The 19,570-nt window shown below is 38.5% G+C and overlaps 1 protein-coding gene across 4 annotated transcripts; it reads left to right on the top strand.

The window, feature by feature from the left end:
• Positions 1–2,503: 2,503 nt before the first annotated feature.
• Positions 2,504–18,080, top strand: st8sia5 (ST8 alpha-N-acetyl-neuraminide alpha-2,8-sialyltransferase 5). 4 transcript variants are annotated; one of them, XM_017407729.2, is made up of 10 exons: positions 2,510–2,619; positions 2,719–3,260; positions 7,744–7,851; positions 8,171–8,266; positions 11,646–11,738; positions 13,768–13,854; positions 14,098–14,242; positions 14,369–14,481; positions 16,142–16,234; positions 16,338–18,080. In XM_017407729.2, exons 2-10 carry the CDS (start codon positions 3,115–3,117, stop codon positions 16,798–16,800), a joined length of 1,344 nt encoding a protein of 447 aa, XP_017263218.1. In that variant the 5' UTR covers positions 2,510–2,619; positions 2,719–3,114; the 3' UTR covers positions 16,801–18,080. The 4 variants fall into 4 exon arrangements, with proteins under 4 accessions (XP_017263217.1, XP_017263219.1, XP_017263221.1 ...); XM_017407728.3 differs by having other exon boundaries at positions 2,504–3,260; XM_017407730.3 differs by lacking the exon at positions 8,171–8,266 and having other exon boundaries at positions 2,504–3,260.
• The last annotated feature ends 1,490 nt before the right edge of the window (positions 18,081–19,570 follow it).

Below are 19,570 nucleotides of genomic sequence, written 5' to 3' on the forward strand. Positions count from 1 at the left end.
ATATGAAACAAAATGATTTGTACTTTAAAAGGTAATGATACAAGACCCTAAAATATGTGATAGGTGTTTGTGACATACATAAAGTGGAAATCTTCTGGTGACACTGTTTCAGTCCAACTTCACATTCTGAAACATTATTTTGTGGTAGCATGACAGCTTAGTGGTTAACACTATTTCCTCACAGTAAGAAAGACCTGGGTTCAAACCCCACGTTAGACTTGGGAATGGCAATTCTGTGGAATTTGCATATTCTCCTTGTTTTTGCGTAGGTTTTCTCCGGTCACTTCGATTTCTTCCCTCTGTCTAAAAAAAATCAAAACATGCATGTTAGCCTGTCTTTAGGCCAAGGCCTCCCTTGAAAAAGAGATCTGTTAAATAAAAGTTAATAAATAAATAAATAAATAATAAAAATGTACAGTTACCATAAAATGAAAGTATTCTTCCCTTTTTTTTAGTTTTAAGTTGTTATATTCAGAAAAGTAGGTGGCACAGCGGTGCAGTGGTTAGAGCTTTTGCTTCCCAACAAAACAGTTGAAGGATCGCTTCCCACCCTTTCTGGGTGGAGTTTACATGTTCTCCCTCTGTGCACATGGGTTTCCTTTCACAGGCCAAAAACATGCATTTTAGGTTAATTGGTAAAATTGTCCCTAGGTGTGAGTGAGAGCATGACTGGTTGTTTGTCTCTATGTGTCCGTGTGATGGACTGTCCAGGGTGTCCCCTGCATCTTGCACAGTGATGGCTGGAGATAGGCACCGGCTCCCTGTGACCTGTAAAGGAGAAGCGGGTAAAGAAAATGGATGGATGGATATTCAGGCAAAATAAACACAGTCATGATTATAAAGCATTTTAAAATTAAATAGTGTAGCTGTAGAGATTTCAAATGAACAACTCATGACATATTACATCTTGTTATTTTTTTTAAAGAAATACTAAATCAAAATGCTGAGGTGGTGTAAAAAGTTACTGTACAAATTAATAGTTTGTATCAATCAAAAGTTTATTTTGTTTGTTTGACCTTGGTGTTAATGGAGACATTTTGGCCCATTGTTGCTTCAGTTTTGGTTTGCAACCATTTGATCATGATGGGTTTCTTAAGATCCCACCTTACCAACTCATCAGATTGACACCTGGACTTGCAACAGCCTGATTCTTTTGGTTTTCCAGCTCTTGTCTTGTAAATTGTGTATGATTGTGCTTGATTACGGTCCAGTTGCATGACACAATATCAGCAAGTTGTTTGTCAAAATTGTTTGAAAGTGACCTTGTAACCCTTACCCATATGGGAAGGCTTAGAGCATTACAATATTAATATACTGCATGTCCAACGTCTGGGTGGACCCCTAAAGACAAATCAGGACCATATTTGAGGGGAATGGATTGTATTCTATCTGGCCTCTGAGCATCTGAAAACCCGCAGGCCTTGTTGGCTCTGCTGGCACTTAGTGATCACTGAAACATGTGACTCACTTGTACAATATGTTTCAACTCAAGTGAGAAGCTAAAATCTATCTATCTATCTATCTATCTATCTATCTATCTATCTATCTATCTATCTATCTATCTATCTATCTATCTATCTATCTATCTATCTATCTATCTATCTATCTATCTATCTATCTTACTTTTGGAGTCAATCTCATTTAAGATGATCACCACAGCTAATCAACACAGGCAAAAATGACTCCAACTCATTGAGTTTTACAGATTCTGAGTGAGAAATTAGTATGGTAGTGGCTGAGAGTCATTTCCAACACATAACATGAGAGCTCCACATTGCATGAGAGCTTTGCCATTAACTGTTTGTGTCAACTCCACTTGTCTGGTAACAAAACATGTCATGAACCACTGAAAGGATTCTGATCACTGAATGTACATCTACAACTCAAAATAGCCGCCACTAGCTAATCGACCTTAGCCAACCCCCAAAAATGGCTACTTCAAGCCCTAACAGATCACAGGTGATCTGGCAATATCTCATGACATTGCGCTTAACTTTATTTACAAGGTTTGACCAAACAAAAGATCACCGTAGTCTAAAACGCTGACATGAAAGGCAGCAGGTGATGTGCGTTCCCTCAGGGATAGTAGCCATTGTGTCACCGTGTTTTTAAAAGTTTGCCATTTCTCTGTGAGTTGTGGAATCTTTTCTGCCTGAGTTGAAATCTGATGGGCCAAAAAAAGAAAACTTATTCACCTTGAGAACTGAATGTTCACACCAAAGCAAGGGCAATGGTTGCACGGGAGGTAATCTCGCAGCGCTCAGCAGAATAAATAGCACATGGCTGAAGAGCTTTATGTGCTCCTGCTACAAATAAAACCAGAGGTCTGGAACTGGATATGCGGAAATAGACACAAACTGTTTCTAGCTGCTGCTCCTGTGCAGCTGTCTGCAGCTTCAGATGAACTGGGATGCTGTGTGCGCGCAGATGCATCCTTGAAAACAGGACCATGACCTTGGGTTTTTTTTTTTTTTTTTGGCTGAGTAAGAAGCGCGTGAGAGACGCGCGGCGCGCTCCCGCGGCTGCCAGGCTGAGAAAAGGCGCATCCTCCTTTTTCCCCCTTTCTTGGTCATTTCAATCACGTCGCTCTGCTCAGATTTGAGATGAAGCACATAAGGGGTGTGTGTGCATTTATCTTCTTCATAATCAATTAGCAATCTAATTTAGAAAATAAAAAAAAAAGCTTCTCGGTGTCGATGTTTTTGATTTGATTTTCAGGCTTGATTGGGGGGTTGGAGGTCCGTCCGAGCGCGCCTGTTATCGACAAAAAATCCGCAAAATGCCTGCATCGGACCGAGCGACTGCACCTCGCTGAGGCAGAAACCCAGAATTAGGCCGACATCCAGGAGCTTTTCTTTTCTTTTTTTTTTCTAAAAAATGCTTTTCCACCTGCGTTAAGAGCAGAGGGAGAGATTTTGGAGCAGGACGCAGAGCCATAGGTGTAGACATCCCAGCTAATAATAAGATCACCGAAACGATGCTGCGCTCGGAGAGGAGCGAAGTCGCCCAGAAATAATAATAATACAAAGAAGAGGAGGAGGAAGGAGTGATGCACCTGCCGTCCTGGTCCTGAATGCAGCGGAGAGAGTCAGCGGAGTGTCCCCATCAGCCTGGATGCTGCGCCGCAGGATGGCTTACTCCGACCCGTCGGCGGGTAAAGATCTGCTCGGCAGCAGGTCGCTCTGTTTCATATTTATTTGCGCATTTGGACTCGTCACACTTTTACAGCAGATCCTCTATGGAAAGAACTACATCAAGAGGTAAGTGTGGATCTTTTTTAATTATTTTTTTGGCCCCCCACACTGAAAGGATCAGTTAAAGCCATCATGCGTTCATAGTCTTAATGATAGAAAGGAATGATTTAGAGATTAATTTGAAAAAATATGAATGATAAACTTACAAAATGTTGAGAGATAGAGGTAAAGACAAGCTCTACAGAAGAACAAATGTAACTATATATATATTTATAACCATCCATTCCCCACACCCCCCAGCAGCATATAAACTATTTCCATTGGATTTATTTTTTGATATTTTTCAAAGATTTAAGCATCATGATCCATACCATAAACAGCACATCAGCTGTGTATGGTAATGTTTTCCCTTTCTTCTTTTTATTTTTCCCTCCAAGACTTTTGTTTGTTTTTCTGTTTCAGCTTTCTTGACTGGTCATAGCCTACATCTTCTAGAGGCATCTGATGTTTTTTTTCTTTTCTTTTTCTTTGTATAAACTACAGGAGCCATGATGATGATGATGATGCTGATGATTGCAGAACATGTTAAAGATGTTTTTTTTTTTTTTTTTTTCTGTGTTAGTCCCAAACCATGCCACCAGATTAGTGCACACATGTGGCCACTGCAGAGCTCTGCAGTCTGAGCTGAGCCCGCACTTTAGACCCCTTCCGAAGAGCCATTATTCACTAACTTTCAGGTCACTTGCCTCCCTAAAGACTTGGTGTGAGACGAGCAGATGCTGAGAAGCTGGGATCTTTGTTCTTTTCTTTTTTAGGCAGTTTGAAAAAAAAAAAAAGAAAAATCGGGCAGAAAAATTAATAACTTTACCCCCATCTTCAATCTTTGTTTCCAACAGACAGCGCATATATGTTTACTTGAAATCAAACATATATTTGCTGCAATCTGAGAGCCCCCTCCACAACTATAACCCTCCCCCCCACCCCTGCCATGCTGCTGGACTGGTCTGACGAATCTCAGTTTGGATTCATGCATCCTGATTTCTGCAGGGAGATGCATGAATTCAGACCCGACACACTCACACATGCACCTCTCTCTGCCTGACTTTGCTCCTTGTCTTCACTCAGCCATGTAGGAGAGAGGGGGTGAACAAGCCACACAACGGATACCAGCGGGCTCGGCGGCAGCCATTTTGCTACAGTCTGTCTGCACAGTTGCAAAAGGGGGAGACAGGGAGAGACTGAAAGGGAGTGATGAAATGACTGTGTTTGGATGAGTGTGTGAACTACAGTTAAAAAAAAAAGAAAAAAAGAGGAAACCGAAAGGAAGATGCCGCCTTATGTTATTTCCCCAAACAATCGGAAGCCATCCACATGGGTCTGACCACACCCAGCCTGTTTACTACACAACCCATATGTGCCAGGGCTTTAACAATTGGGTATCTATGCTGCAGAGGAGGCAATGTGGTGCTAGCAATACATTTCAGCTGTATCATCACTCTTACACTGACTCACTTTGTGAACACATCAGTCTCATAAAAACTTAAGGGACAGTTCACCAGACATCATTGTCACAGCTAGGGCTTGGACATGATTGAAATGTGAGAAATTTGACAGTTTTTATGGCTATTATGAATCAGCTGAAAAATGAAAGGCTGTTGTATCGCAACATCATGATAAGAGCTGTGAAAAAAGATAAAATTTGTGGGAAACAATCTAAAAATTCTCTCAGTTCAGAGGAATTGAGCAAAGGTTGTAGCTTGGACGGGACTGCTTTCTTACCATCCAAACATGTGTGGGGTGTGCAGATTAAAGATGATCCTAACATTGGGCAATCTGTACCATCAGGATTTATGAAATCCGCAATTAGAAATATGAGATCATATTTAAAAATAAATATTTAAATAACTTACAGTGTATTTTCAGTTCATATTTAGTTTACTATCACATCAATAAAAAATAGCAAACTTTTGTTTTAGAAAACCTGGAGCTGCCACAAAATTTGTCTTTTTCTGAATAAATATCTTTATAAAATTATAAAATTATCATGTGAATGAGAAAATCTGTTATTGACCAGACTATAAGTCAGTCCTTGTTGATTCAAAATGTCTAAGTGAGCTGTGTCTTCTAATTCTGAGCTGATTTCCTGTTTTTCTTATGGTATTTATTGACGCACCAGCTGCAGCAAAGTTATATGCAAAGAGCGAACACTGGCTATGTGCTGGAATTTGTGTAGTTTAAAAGAGCTGGAGTCACAGATGCAGAGATGCCACCAACGGGAGAGCAACCTTTGGAGTTGGTATTACTCTGTCAGTTTTACAGATATTAAGGTACATTTTGGTCTGGCAGAAGTTGAGAGTCATCCCCAACACATACTCTGAGTGCTACCAGATCATGCAAGATCTTTGTTCAAAACTTTGGCATTCAAGGCAGCGAGCGATATGCATTCTTTCAAGAAATGCTGGTTTCATTTATGAATTTAAAACAGGAGAGGATAAGCTTCAGTGAGCTAAATAGTGACTGTGCTGCTCAACTGTATCAACTGTAAAGTAAAAAATAAAAGATGTACGTCTGTACCAGAAGGTGATTCCTTAGAATTGGAGTATGTCTTGAATAGCCTTTGTATGGCATCGATATAAAACTTCGGAAATTCTGTTATGTTTTAGGTGTGTCAGCCCAAGATTTATATTAGCCTCCTTCTGGCCAACATTCTGGAGGCACCCCTACAGATTGTATTTGTAAACCTCAATACAAATGTGATAATACTGCTCAAGTTAATCCACCAGAACTGCTTAGTTAAAGTTAGAAAAATGTATATTTTGGCCTGAAGCAAACCCTTTCACAATGCTGCACACTGACAATGCCACGGCTTTGCAGATGGACTCCAAGAGCTGCAGGTTTCTCTGTTGTTGTGGCTGTGTGGATGACATCTTGATCAACTTTAGGAGGCAGTGAAGGAACAACCAAATGGATGTGAGAGTAGTTGAGTTCTGGAAACTCCTGAACAGACGAGACAGTGCTTAATGACACCCAGAAGTGGCTAAATCAAACCTTTCAGTCTTGTTTCCTGACAAGGCTGAGGGTATAATGAGCGCATGCAGAGCGCCTCTGTGCTTGTTTGTCTACTAATGCTTGGATTATGGACTGGACTGAGCTCATAATAGAGTCACCAGCAGATAAATGGTCTGAGGGTCAGCTAGGATGGGGTCCAGCTCCCACAGCGCTGAACAGGATGAAGCGCTTAAAGGAAATGGCTGGAAGGGAAATCAATGTACTCCTAATGTTTGATTTAAAGACATCAAACTGATCTGTTTACATTTAAAAATGACGGTTATAGAAAATCAGCTCTCAAAAGGGCCTGGTGTTTGGGCTGCTAAATAAGATATGTGCTCTGTAACAGTGCTTAAATCATTTTGCTTTGAATAGCTTTAGTTCTAAACTGAGGCGTAAATGCCTCTGATTTCAGCGCGCTCACTTCTGTCGCAGCTCGCAGAGTGTAATGGAGATGTTAAAAAGGCACTCAGGGAAGCTAAAAAGTGCCTGTAGATCGGTATTGACCCAAGTCCCCTGTGATGAATGCTGGCTCACATAATGCACCCAGAGAGGCTTTTTGGGTTCACTCTCCCAGCTGAAATGAGCACAACGCCTACAGAGCACTCACAAAAAATGACTCACACATGAATACTTGCATAATTGTCAGTCGGATAATAGAACTTGTAAACCCTGTCAAGTTTGGATGGATAGAATATGATTATTCAAACGCGCTGGGCAATTTTCAAAGAACAAGTCCACTGACAATCCATTTGAAAAAAAGACTAAAAGCAGTGTAGAGTTTGTTACATTATGCACACTATGTTTCTAAAATAACATGCTGTAAAAGCAACGAAGAACCTGCCTCCTAATGGTCTTTTCTGATCAATTTGACCAAAGTAAGAGTTTTGATTTTGACCAAATTTCGACCTAAGACTAAATAAATACCCTGAAATAGAGCATCTAGTTTGGATTAAGCTCGAACATTTGACCATGTTTTGTGACATGTGATGTTACATCAGTTGACTTTTTTTGTGTAAATGCCTTTTTATGAGGCACATCTGGCCAAAAAGATGGTCTAAACGCTTTCTAGTGGCAAGAGGAGAGTTGGCAAACCTACTGGCATCACTTCCTTAAATGCAGTTTCACGTTCGCAGCAACAAATTGGCACAGCTTGTTGTTTCTCCCTTAAATTACAGTGACTTTAATACGCCAATTTATATGTCTGACACTGTCAGCAAGCCACTATTGCAGAGTGTAAATGTCAGAGTCACACTCAGAGTTGTGGCAGCAGCTCAACAGAGCATAAATTAAACATTTAAACCATGATGTCCTTAACTCTGAAATTATCTGAAACCATGTTTGGTGTCATACCTTGAGTGTTTTCTTTAAAAAAAAAAGATAAAAAGCTGGTCGGGTTTAATGTATATGTGCATGAGTGAATACATGAACTTGCCAGTGTGTGTGTGTGCACAGCATAAGGAGAATAAATCCCATATAAACTGACTGATTTTCTTGCTAGTGCGCAACAGTTTAGCCGACTCAAAGGGGACGAGACCGGAAATTGGACCGGCCCCGTTAATTTCTTCGATGACGGATCTCTGAAGCCTGCCAGAAATGGAAGGAAAAGGTACCTTTCCAACCTGACTAACTGCACAACATCTCTGAGAAAAAAAAAAAAAAGAAGGAGAATGTGTGAACGTGTGTGTGTGTGTGTGTGTGTGCGTGTTTTTGTGTGTGTGAAGAAGAGAGAGAAAGATAGAGTGAAAGGATACTACCCAGCCCTGCATGCGTGGACTGGGAGACGCTCATGATTCTCTTTAGAAAGAACACAAGCAGCAGCAGCAGCACATTCGCATTTTTCTTTTCCAGTTAGCAGGGGTTGTGATGTCACAGGGGGTAACGTCGCATATTTTTAACTCTAACTCAACCTGTCTGCATGTTGACAGATGTTATCGTCAGATTTTTCAGCCAGATTCACAGATCTCCGTAATAGTCACACCCTGCCTAGCTGATATTAAGAAGAAAAAAAACCACTCTCAAAGGTAGGCTGGTTTGAAGGCATTTCTAGTATTATTTTTTTTTTTACAGAAACCCAAAAGAATGCTTCTTTTTTTTTTCATTAGTCTGAAAGGTATAAACTCTCATATTTGCCAGTGATGGTTGCACTTCAGATTTGCTCTTGCATGTTGTCTGATCCTCCTGTCACCCCCCCCTAAAACCCCGCTCCCCCCCAGAAGCTGGTTGACCCACGGTCTCCTGTTGATGTACTGGCTTCTCCTTGTCAACCCTGTGTCCCATCCAGCACCCATCTTTAAAATGCCTCGTCCTCCACAACTTGTGTCTCATGTATTCTGCACAGCTCTGTGTGTATGCCATGTACATAGTGTGGACACTTCTCTCCACTCTTCCTGTCTCCCCCTTCTCACATCTGCATTGTCTCGGATAACCCCCCCCCCCACCTCCCTCCCACTTTACTGCCTTCGTTACAGAAAGACAATTTTGCTGAGCAACAGATGTCAGTGTCTGTAATAAAATGCTGGATTGGTCAGTCTAAGATGCCTTAAGAGATGGACACTCATCTAGTGAAGTGAATCTTTTAAAGTCTTGTTGTCAGAACCTGCACACTTGCAAAGGTTTCATCATCTTAGCTAAAACAAAAACGAGCACCCCCTGTTTAGCATATCGAGCATGTTACATAAGCTCTCCTCAGAATAACCTCAGGAAAATGATGCATCATCAGGTGGATGTAGACAACCAGTTTCATCATCCCCCTTATTTGTCCCATTTCATCCCAGCATCTTGTTCCTTTAAAGCATCATGCCATGATATTGCTTGTCGCATTCTTATATTACTATATATTTTCTTTATAACTCACTTCATCTGCGTCCACAGGCACAGGTAATGTCAATTTTACACCATCTTTCCAAGCACCATATTTCATTTATTATCTAAACACTTTCCTTTCAAATTAAAAGACACTGTGGTTACTGACAAACTCCATCAAAGTACCCCAAGTGTTGTAAGAGTAACTTAAAATAAAGTCATATTTTGATTTTGCTCTGAAAGCACATTATTGACTTCAAATTCACATTAGTGTAATATTAGAAGACATGTTCTATGAGAGGATGCTAAACTAACCAAAACCTACAATAGTCAAGAGTTAAACAAAAGAAAGCTCTTATAGGTCAAACCTTAAGGAAGTATAATCTGGTTAATTTTACGCTTTATGCAGTTTTTCTTTTTGTGCCTACATTGTCCCCATAGAGATTAGCATCTGCTTTAGAAAAATACTTTATTTATTAACATTTTGTATAGATAGGGTCTTAATTACATTGTTATTCTGATGCCACAATTAGTAGATAATGAGTGGAATGCCAGAGATGATCTCTGGAAAAACTGTGACAAAGCCTTAAAGAGACAGGAGCTAAAACAGACTGTTTTAGACTGTTCATCAATTTAATCATTACATTACAGAAAAGTATGAATATTGGGTTAAAAAAACTGACTTCATAAACAGCTGAAATACCAACAAGCAGCTCAGATCTTTATTTTTGACTTTAAACCAAAAGCTTTATCACAGTGGCATGAAAAACAAACAACATTTTCTTCTCAGACAAGCCAAGTAACCTCAGAGATTTTAGCAGTTCTAGAAGTTAAAGGAATAATAATTTAATTTGTTGAAGTTGTGTCTTGTGGAAAGCGTATGAGCACTAATTATCTTACCTGCTGTAGATAGCTCTCTGAATGACCTCCATTTGGAAAAATAAAGATGAGTTCTGACTGGACAGATGAGCTAATGGCTAGTCAGAGCAAGACCAAAGTGGATTACTGTTGTCTTTCAAATATTTCACAGAAATTCATGCAAATTCTGTGTTTCTAAACTTTTATATCCCTGCCGGTTTTCATCACATGGTTATTCTCACAGTAGTTTATGGCTATTTGCCCTGAAGACCCTGTAGGTTGGTGGTCCATTACCATTAATGATCCACATGAAACACATGTTGCAAACTCATATATATTAAGTGTTCTCAGCCAGATGGACTATCTGATGGAAAAGTAGAACATAAAATCACAGGATTTTGCTATAATTTGTTTAATGTTTTTTTTTTACACTGCATTACTTTTGCCTCAGGTAGTTTCTCTGCCAAGTTAACACATTTCATCTGGCAAAATGTGCTTCACACGGATTATTAGTGCTACACAATTTTGAATGTGAATAACCATTAACTTCTATTTAAATAATGCAAAACTGATAGCAGCAAAAAGGTTTATGAAATAACATTTACTTGAACCACAATAAAAACTAAAGTGAGGTCTTGGCCTCACTTAAACTTACTGTTAGCTTACTCATCTGGTCAGAATCAAACTGACCAGATTTCTAAATCAAAGGTGATTTAGAAGGCAAATCTACAGCAGGTAAGATACTTCATAACCTTTCTACTGAAAATCTGAGCTATTTCTTTCAGAACATTCCTTGTTAGTTATCAGAAATCCCCTTCAGCTCTTTAACAAACCAGAAGAACAATAAACATTACAGTCGTGGTTTCCTGATCCTCCCCTTTCAACCTTCATCCTAGCCACCTCATGACACAAATGCACAGTCATGAATTTTACTCTCACTGCACTCAGATTAAATGCAGAGACAATGCTGTGCTGCAATATAAATTGCACAATGAGCATAAATCCAAACCCCGCCGAAGCAAAGTGGCAGCAAACAATGGAAACACTTGTAGCTACTTGGTTTAATGTGATAAATTCAGTTAAATAATAGCTATGTTCAAAATAAATTTATCAAATTCCTTATTTGTTAGGAAGAAGTCCCCGAACCCTTTTATGAAATTCAGGCTCAAAATGTTGCTACTGCAGCCAGCACTGATGACATCCAGAGCATGAGCTAACAAACACCCCATGCTCATATCCACCAGACATGACACAATAACCGTCTAATCCACCATCTTAACTAAATGCACTGAAATTAGCTCTTTTTTCTCCCCATTTCAAACACTATTCAGCATCTAAACAGTATATAAACACTTTGTAACTCTAGTTTAACACCATTGCAAGTTCCCAAGATAACCAGTTTAATCTATAAAAATATGAGAGGTACAATATTTCTTCACTAAGTTGGTTTAGTCTAAGATGTTTTAGAATCTGGTGCAAGTGTCTAACAATAAACAGTATGTTACTGTCCTGTTTGTGATGCCTAAAATCAGCCGCATCACGTCTGCCATTTGCCATCCCAAACTGCTATATTGTAGTGTTTCATAAAGTCAAACCACAGACATTTTGTTGTCAATTAGACGTATTTGTCGTGCTAATTTTTGTAGACATTGAGAGCTAGTTAAACAGTTTGCTTTTGACGTTGTTAATTGCTGTGCGTTAGTCACTGCATGCAGCAGATGACTGTGTTTATCCCTCCAGGTATCTGGAAAACTATGATGGTGCCTTTGACTACAACTCCACAGCATGCAGGGAGCTCAGACAAGAGATTATGGACGTCAAAGCCCTGACAATGTGAGTGGAGATGGCTTTTATGACATACCTTACATCTGCGGTCGTGATGGGGGTATCTCTCACCTGCTTGGAAGCTCTAATATAACAAACATAATATACATCATAATTATTTGTCATGAATGTGCTCAATTCTGTAATAAATTTATCTATCTTTTAAATAAACTTCTATGATCCAAGAAAAAGTGTTAAAAAGTCAAATCATGAGATACAATCTTCCATTTCAAACCTTGCTGCCTTGGTAGTGTGGTGCAAAACAAAATGGTTTATAAAAAGTAAGGATCGCACCGTGAACTGTAAGACAATAATTATTGCATGTCACAGAAAGGCGGGCGATAGTGTTTTTGCCCATTGTCTGGTTTTAAGCTAAATGTCTCATGAACCACTGGACAAATTTTAGTGAAACGTATAAAAAGTAATCATGGGAGGGACAGTTACAACCGAAAACATTTTGGAGTAGATCCATCTCGAGATGGCTGCCACAGCTGAACAACCTCAGAAAACACAAAAAATGCTATATAAGGCTATATATAATATTTAGAGATACTGTGCCAAAATTTGGTGTGGACGTTAAGATTTGATAAAAAAATTCATCATCCATCATATCTCAACATAAGATGATGTTAGTTCAAAACTTACATGAAATGTGGCAGGTGATACACATTCCTTCTAGTACATGTTTACTAGTATTTATTAGTTCAGTAATCTGTCAGATTTAGTGAAAGACTGTCAGTATGAGAGGCTGACTTGATCAAACCTAACCTATCTTAAGCAAACAAAACTCTTACCTAAAAACAAACACTTTGCACATACAAAGAAGCATAAAGAACTACAAACTGAAACAAAACTAAAGAAGATAAACACTTCCTATAAATCTTGCAAATGCCTTTTAACGTGTCATCTTATCGACAGCACTTTTCAGCAGAGTTGCTGCTGCCGTGCTGTCAGGGTCACGAGGAAGCTTTAAATAACATTTCACATTAAAGATTAGATTAGTGTCCAGATTCATTACACTCCTTAATTAACCACTTGTTCTAACAGCAATCCGAGCAGCTTCTCTCTGTAGCATGATTTATGAACACTGTTCAGTGACTTTTTGTGCGCAGCCCTCAGGCTCTCAAGCTTTATCATCAAATTCATTCTGGGCACTGGGCAGAGGGACATAAACAATGTGGGGTTCTGTGAAAAAAGGTTATGAACAATTAAGATCTTACCTGTTGTAGATAGCTCTTTGAACTATCTCAGGTTGGAGAAAAAGCGCCTGACAAGCTATTAATGGCGGCTCACTTACAAAGCTGATTTGAGCTCTCTTTAAACAACTTTGACTTTCAAAGTTTTACAGCAGTTCATGCAAACACTATTTTGTAAACGTTTACATCATTGTCTGTTTTGCAATACACATTTTTCTCCAGCAAGTGCTCCAGGCTGTGCTACAGCTAGCTGCTGCTGCTGTTTGCTCTTGCAGAGAACCATAGAGCTGTATGTAAATAACCATGCAATGCAAAACTGATGATGATGTGAAGGTTTATGAGATAGCATTCACGGGAACAGCTGTAGAACTGTTTTAGGTTGGCAGAAATCCACTTTGGCCTTGGCCGTTTTGGACTAGCCATTTGCTCATCAGTCCTGCTAGACTTGAAATTTATTTCTCCAAACTGAGGTTTGTTCAAAGAGCTATCTACATCAGGTAAGACATTAATTATTCATGTCCTTTCCACAGGAGTTCTCTTCAAACTGTATCAACTCTCTCTTTAACTGTGGCCGAGGGAATCTGAAGTTTGATCAGCCAAGAAAATAAAAGATAAATAAAAAGAATAAACTTTTACAATTAATGAAGCATTTCTAATAACACATCTACATTTAGTAGCATTACTTGAGCTGTCACAGACTGACTACAGGAGCTTCTGCGTGCATGTTTGTATTGTGTGATTCTATTGTTTTTTTTTTACTAATTTATACCCTGGGGGGGGGGGTAAAAATATTGCCAAGGGTGTTTCTCCTGATTGCACGTTTCTGTTTGTGTTTTTGTCAGGGTGAAAACCTCCGAGCTGTTTGAGAGGTGGCGTAATCTGCAGGTGTGTAAGTGGGAGCAGAACAAGGATGAGACTGGCAACTTTAAGTAAGCACCACTTGCTCATAAAGGGTTGGTTTTTTTGTTTATTTTTAAATGTGCTATCTCAGTGCTTACAGTTTCAGTGGCTTTATAAGATTTGGTTTTAGTAAGGTCAGAAAAAACATATTCAGTTACTGTTTCCAGATTCATTTGTATGAATTTTACACATCCCCAAATGATGAAAAGTAAAAGAAATGTCCCTAAAAGTCAAGCTGTGTTACATTTGGTCTTAATATTGTCCTTCTTTAGGATGTCTCTGTCCCGCTGCTGTAATGCTCCGTCCTTTCTGTTCACCACCAAGAGGAACACGCCTGCAGGGACCAAACTGAGGTACGAGGTGGACACTAGTGGGATCCTTCCCATTACCACAGAGATCTTTAAGATGTTCCCAGATGTGAGTTCATCGTCTCTCACTCTCTCTTTTTTTTAACGGCTGCCTTTTACCTGCTGTTTTCTTCTCTTTAGTTGTCGATGTGATAATTCAGTTTCAGTTTATATGATCAACATTTGTCTCACCCAGGACATGCCGTACTCCAAGTCACAGTTCAAAAAGTGTGCTGTAATTGGAAATGGCGGCATCATCAAGAACAGCAAATGTGGAAAGGAAATCGATTCAGCAGACTTTGTTTTCAGGTATGCAAAAAAAAAAGTATTATTTCAGGCTGTAAAATCCACTCAGAATTATTTAGTCATTCAAGGTTGCAGAAGTCTGTAATAACTGTACATAAATTTAATGAAATAATACAGCACAATTTTTTGTTTATCCAACAATAATAAGGCAACAGAGACACAAACTTAATAATGTCAACAATTTTTTTCACCATACCATTAATTATATTATATTATATTATATTATATTATATTATATTATATTATATTATATTATATTATATTATATTATATTATATTGTAGGTAAAATTTTTCTGACTGATGTTTTTACCTGTGATTTTGCAAAACTTGATTTCTACTGACGTTGTTCAGGAACCTTAGAGTAACAGTTCAGATGTTTTCTAAGTGGGGGGTTTGTGGAAAATTGATTCACATCTTACCTGTTTCAGATAGGTCTTTGAATGGCCTCAGTTTGGTGTAAAGGTTTATAAAACAGCATCTACGTGAAACGCTATAAAGTTTGTGAGATTGGATCTGTTTTAGGAGGGCTGTAAACCCCCTTTTGTCTTGGTACAGCTTGGTCTTGCTGTAACCTTGTCAATCTAGTTAGAATTGAACTCTGTCCCAAAAACAAAGTTGTTAAAAGAGATACCTACAACAGATTTGACATTAATTGTCAATAAGCTTTTCATAGAACTCCACTTAAAAAACAAAAAAAAACTATCCCTTTAAGGTAACTTTCCACACTGACCTATTAGTAATGGAATCTAACTAAACAGCAATAAATGATGCTTTAGGAGAGAGAAAAAGCCTTTCAGATGGAATGCACAGAATTAAACATCTGATGGATGCCTATGGTATTGACTAAAGTGTAAGTGGTATTTAACCCTCCTGAAGCACTCAAAAGAGAGAGCAATAGAGAGAGGTAAAGAAGCCCTTATAACTTCTGGTTAATTTGACTCAAAGGTCAAGGGAGGGTTCTAATGCAAAAAGTCAGTTTAAGAGGATAATGAACATCAAAAACACAATGAAACAGAAACCAACCTGGTGTGATTCAAATTTATGTCAGACATGTCATACAATTAGCTGTTTAGTGCACATACATGAGCAGAAAATAAACACTAAATGAGGGATTTAATTATAGATGACATTCTTAAATGCTAAGTTTAATCCAAGAACAGCAAAATAAAAGGTTTTAGGATGAGGAACTACTGTGTTTGGGGAATGCTTATCAGCTCTTATTTCACTCAGAAGACATACAGCTTTTAAGTGTTTTGGAAGAAAGCAGTTTTTATTGTTCTGTAATATTATATCCAATGAGTACCTACTGCATAAACACATGTAGAGGCTGCATTAGATATTTGTGAGTACTGTTTATTTTCTTTCCACTTCTCCCCCTTCTGTAGCATTACATAGAAGCCAGCTGATAAAATTAGAGCAAGTAGTCTTCCTTTCATAATGGTCACAGTTATTTACTTTTGCCTCAGCTGAATAGCTGATATCGCTTCCATGCACACAGCTTAAATAGTTGGAATCCAAATGTTCACATCTTGTTCCTTCCAGTGTTTGCTAATACACTTAATGAATACTGCACAGTTATCTTTTTTATTTGCTCCAAAGGTCTGTTTTGGAACATGAAGTCAAATGAAGTTAATAAATATTAATTCTAGTGTCTTTTTGCAGATGCAACGTGCCACCCATTAATGAGAAGTACTCAGCAGATGTCGGCACTAAAACAGATCTGGTGACAATAAATCCGAGCATTATTACGGAGAGGTATGTTTTTATGGGTCTAAGGGTGAGATAGCCTCTCCTTATCCCCTACTTTGTGTTCTTTTTATTATTATTATTATTATCTTACGTTTTCTTACTTTTACAGGTTTCAGAAGCTGGAGAAATGGCGCCGACCTTTTTACGAAGTCCTTCAGAATTACGAGAACTCCTCGGTGGTGCTGCCCGCCTTCTACAACACCCGCAACACGGATGTTTCTTTCAGAGTCAAGTACATGCTGGACGATTTTGACTCCCAGAGGGGTGTGTTCTTCTTCCACCCACAGTATCTCCTGAATGTGCAGCGCTTCTGGGCAGTGCAGGGGGTGCGGGCTAAGCGACTCAGCAGTGGCCTGATGCTTGTGACTGCTGCCTTGGAGCTGTGCGAGGAGGTCCACCTCTATGGATTCTGGGCTTTCCCCATGAACCCCTCTGGCATCTTCATCACTCACCACTACTATGACAACGTCAAGCCACGCCCTGGTTTTCATGCTATGCCCCACGAAATTTTCAACTTCATTCACATGCACACACGTGGAATTATCAATGTACATACAGGGCGGTGTACGTGATCCCTTATTATTCTATTTCTGTTTTTTAAAGCGATAAGTGTGTGTTTTCTTTATGACATCAGTTTACAATTAGGGAGTTTGTTTTGGAAAGTCCATCTTCTCTCAATTCTGTACATATCAGTACATATAACTTTAGCTGTTCTTCACCAGTTTCTAAAAGGGTTTAAATCTAACCTTAAGTGTACAAAAACATGCAGAGTTCCAAGCTTTTAAACTGCACTGAGCTCTGTTTATGTTAGCTGAAATCACATGCAAATTACTCGCCATCCATTTCTTCCTGAGGGTCATTAGGAGTTTCATCTGTTGGACACATGGTCTCACATTTTACTGTAAATACTAGCAAGGAGCCCAGGTCCTGTGGCTGGAAAACAAGCCCAAATCATCACCCCTCCATAGGTATGAAGTGTTTGTTCTGTTATAGCGGGTCTGATTTTTTCCAAACGTGACACTGTGCATTACAGTCAAACATCTCTACTTTGGCCTCATTTTCCCAAAAGCCATTGTCCCCAAAGTCTAGCGATCCATTCAGGCTAAAAACATGCATGTTAGGCTGTCTTCAGGCCCAGGCCTCCCTTGAAAAAAAGATCTGTGATCTCAGTGGGACTTGTTTAGTTAAATAAAGGTAATAAATAAATAAAATAATACAAATAAAAATTCAGCTTAAGTCGTAACTAAAAAGCCTAAATGAGGCCTGTAGAGCGCTTGGGTTTTTTGTGCATTTTTGTACACTTCAGGTTAGATTTGAATCATTTTAGAACTAGATCATTTTTATTATATTCTGATAATCTTAATGAAAGAGGACAAACTGCCTTTTCCCTTTCCTGTCTTTGCTCGAATTAACTCAACACGTTGAAGATCGCTTGCTTGATGATGATGATTTTTTTTAAATTTTATTTTCACAAACTCTTTTCTGTGGTCATTCCACTGCAGTTATATCTGAGTTTCTGTCCACAAGAATGCTTGTTTCTATTGTGAAAATTGGTCTCCATAGTGATGTCGTTTCTGTGAAGTTTTCTAGTGGCTTGGCTGTACAGAGGTGTTGTTTTTCTACTTAACTGCACAGATATTTACACTGAAATGGGCCTGCAGAGGGTGTCTTTGCACCCCTGCATTCCCCTGTCTTCTTTGAACTTTTTCTTGGACAACATGTGGTTGTGGCAGCTTAATGTTTGTGTCAAACAAAGCCTAAACCTTGAAACCTAACTAATACTTATAATAATAATAATAATAACAACAACAACAACAACAACAACAACAACAACAATAATAATAATAATAATAATAATTCACACACACAGACTGTCAGGTTCAGGTATAACAACAACAACAACAACAACAATAATAATAATAATAATAATAATAATAATAATAATAATAATAATAATAATAATAATAATAATAATAATTGTAACATCTAATTGTCTACTTTTGTAATCTATTTCCTACTCACCGAGTTGGCTAGGCAGACATTTTAAAACACTGCTAATATGGCCAGTTTTCAGCAGCCTGCGTTCTCCAATCCAAAATTTCTGCTGAAAAAATTGTGTACGAGTTAAGGTGAGAAATCGTTTTTTCCCCCTCCTCTGTCTTGGATTGTTGTGCTTTTGGAGAAAAGCCAGAAAATTATACAGCAAAACTTTGATATCCTGTAAAATAGCATAGTGCTGCTGAGCAACCCCAGCTGTCATTTTTCTGTCTTAAGCCATTTTGCCTTATGAGGTATCAAAACCCTCTACATGATGTGCAATGCATCCATGTGTATTGCCTATACAAATACCTTAACGTCAAATTAGATGTTGGTTTGACTCTTGAATCAAACGGAAACTAAGACTTTCTAGTATATAGAAACGTATGTGCCCTTTTTGGCTCACATTTGGTGGAACTGCTCTCTGTAAACTTCATTCATAACCATGAAATGCTGTGCATGAATTTACTCTATTCTTGGCTTTGTGTGTGCCTGCTTTGATGCTCAATGGAAAACGTTTACACTTAAACCTCTACTGATCACAGTGCTCTTGGAGATGTAGACACAAAACCTTTCACGAAAGACGCTGGATATTTGTATAGTTCTCGTTGATTTTAGGTGCGAATGAAGATGGCTGCTGCCCCTATGCTGTTGTACTGTAGCTCTTTTATTGTTTATAATATTTCACTTTGAACTGCCTTTAGCCACAGGGATGTTGTGCAGATATAAACTAATTTTCTTGTATATTGGAAAAAAAAAGCTATTTTAAATGCCACTCTTCTGTTTATGCTTAGCTGCATACTTGTCTGTTTTTTTTACTGTGTTTAAAGGAGGCTTTGCAAATAAGATTTTTTCCTTGAATCCTTTTTACAGACTCTTTCTGTGCTTATGCACAAAGCAAATGTGTTAGCTAATCAAATAACACCAAAATATGCTTGGCTTCATTACAAAATTGTTTCACAATCATGAATAAATTACAAGTGGAGAAGGAAGGATGCTCGTCTCTGTAATAAAAGGCAGTCCTTCTTGATCATTCTTTATAGAAGTACTGTGTTTGTAAATAAAATTGTTCGATTTTCTCATTTGTGTCATTTCTAATTTTGCGTGCATGAGTGATCAAACACAAACATCCTGATTTTTTTACACTATAGTTTGATGACCAACACTTGAGGGTGTTGAAGATTTACAAAAGTCAAGCTCCACCTACAGTAATTAAAACACTTGCTCCACCTAAAAATAGTCTTTTCTTATTTAATTTTAGTGTATTAATGACATGCTTTTTATTTGACATTAGCAAATTGTTGA

This window comes from Kryptolebias marmoratus, linkage group LG14 (genome assembly GCF_001649575.2).
Source record: "Kryptolebias marmoratus isolate JLee-2015 linkage group LG14, ASM164957v2, whole genome shotgun sequence".
In the NCBI taxonomy this organism is placed as follows: domain Eukaryota; kingdom Metazoa; phylum Chordata; class Actinopteri; order Cyprinodontiformes; family Rivulidae; genus Kryptolebias; species Kryptolebias marmoratus.

What these genes read in the sequence shown, in the direction of transcription:
- st8sia5 (XM_017407728.3), top strand. Translation starts at nt 3,115, where the DNA reads ATGCTGCGCCGCAGGATGGCTTACTCCGACCCGTCGGCGGGTAAAGAT. An exon ending in GACGTCAAAGCCCTGACAAT is followed by an intron (nt 11,739 to 13,767) that starts GTGAGTGGAGAT and finishes TGTTTTTGTCAG; the next exon opens with GGTGAAAACCTCCGAGCTGT. An exon ending in TCTTTAAGATGTTCCCAGAT is followed by an intron (nt 14,243 to 14,368) that starts GTGAGTTCATCG and finishes TGTCTCACCCAG; the next exon opens with GACATGCCGTACTCCAAGTC.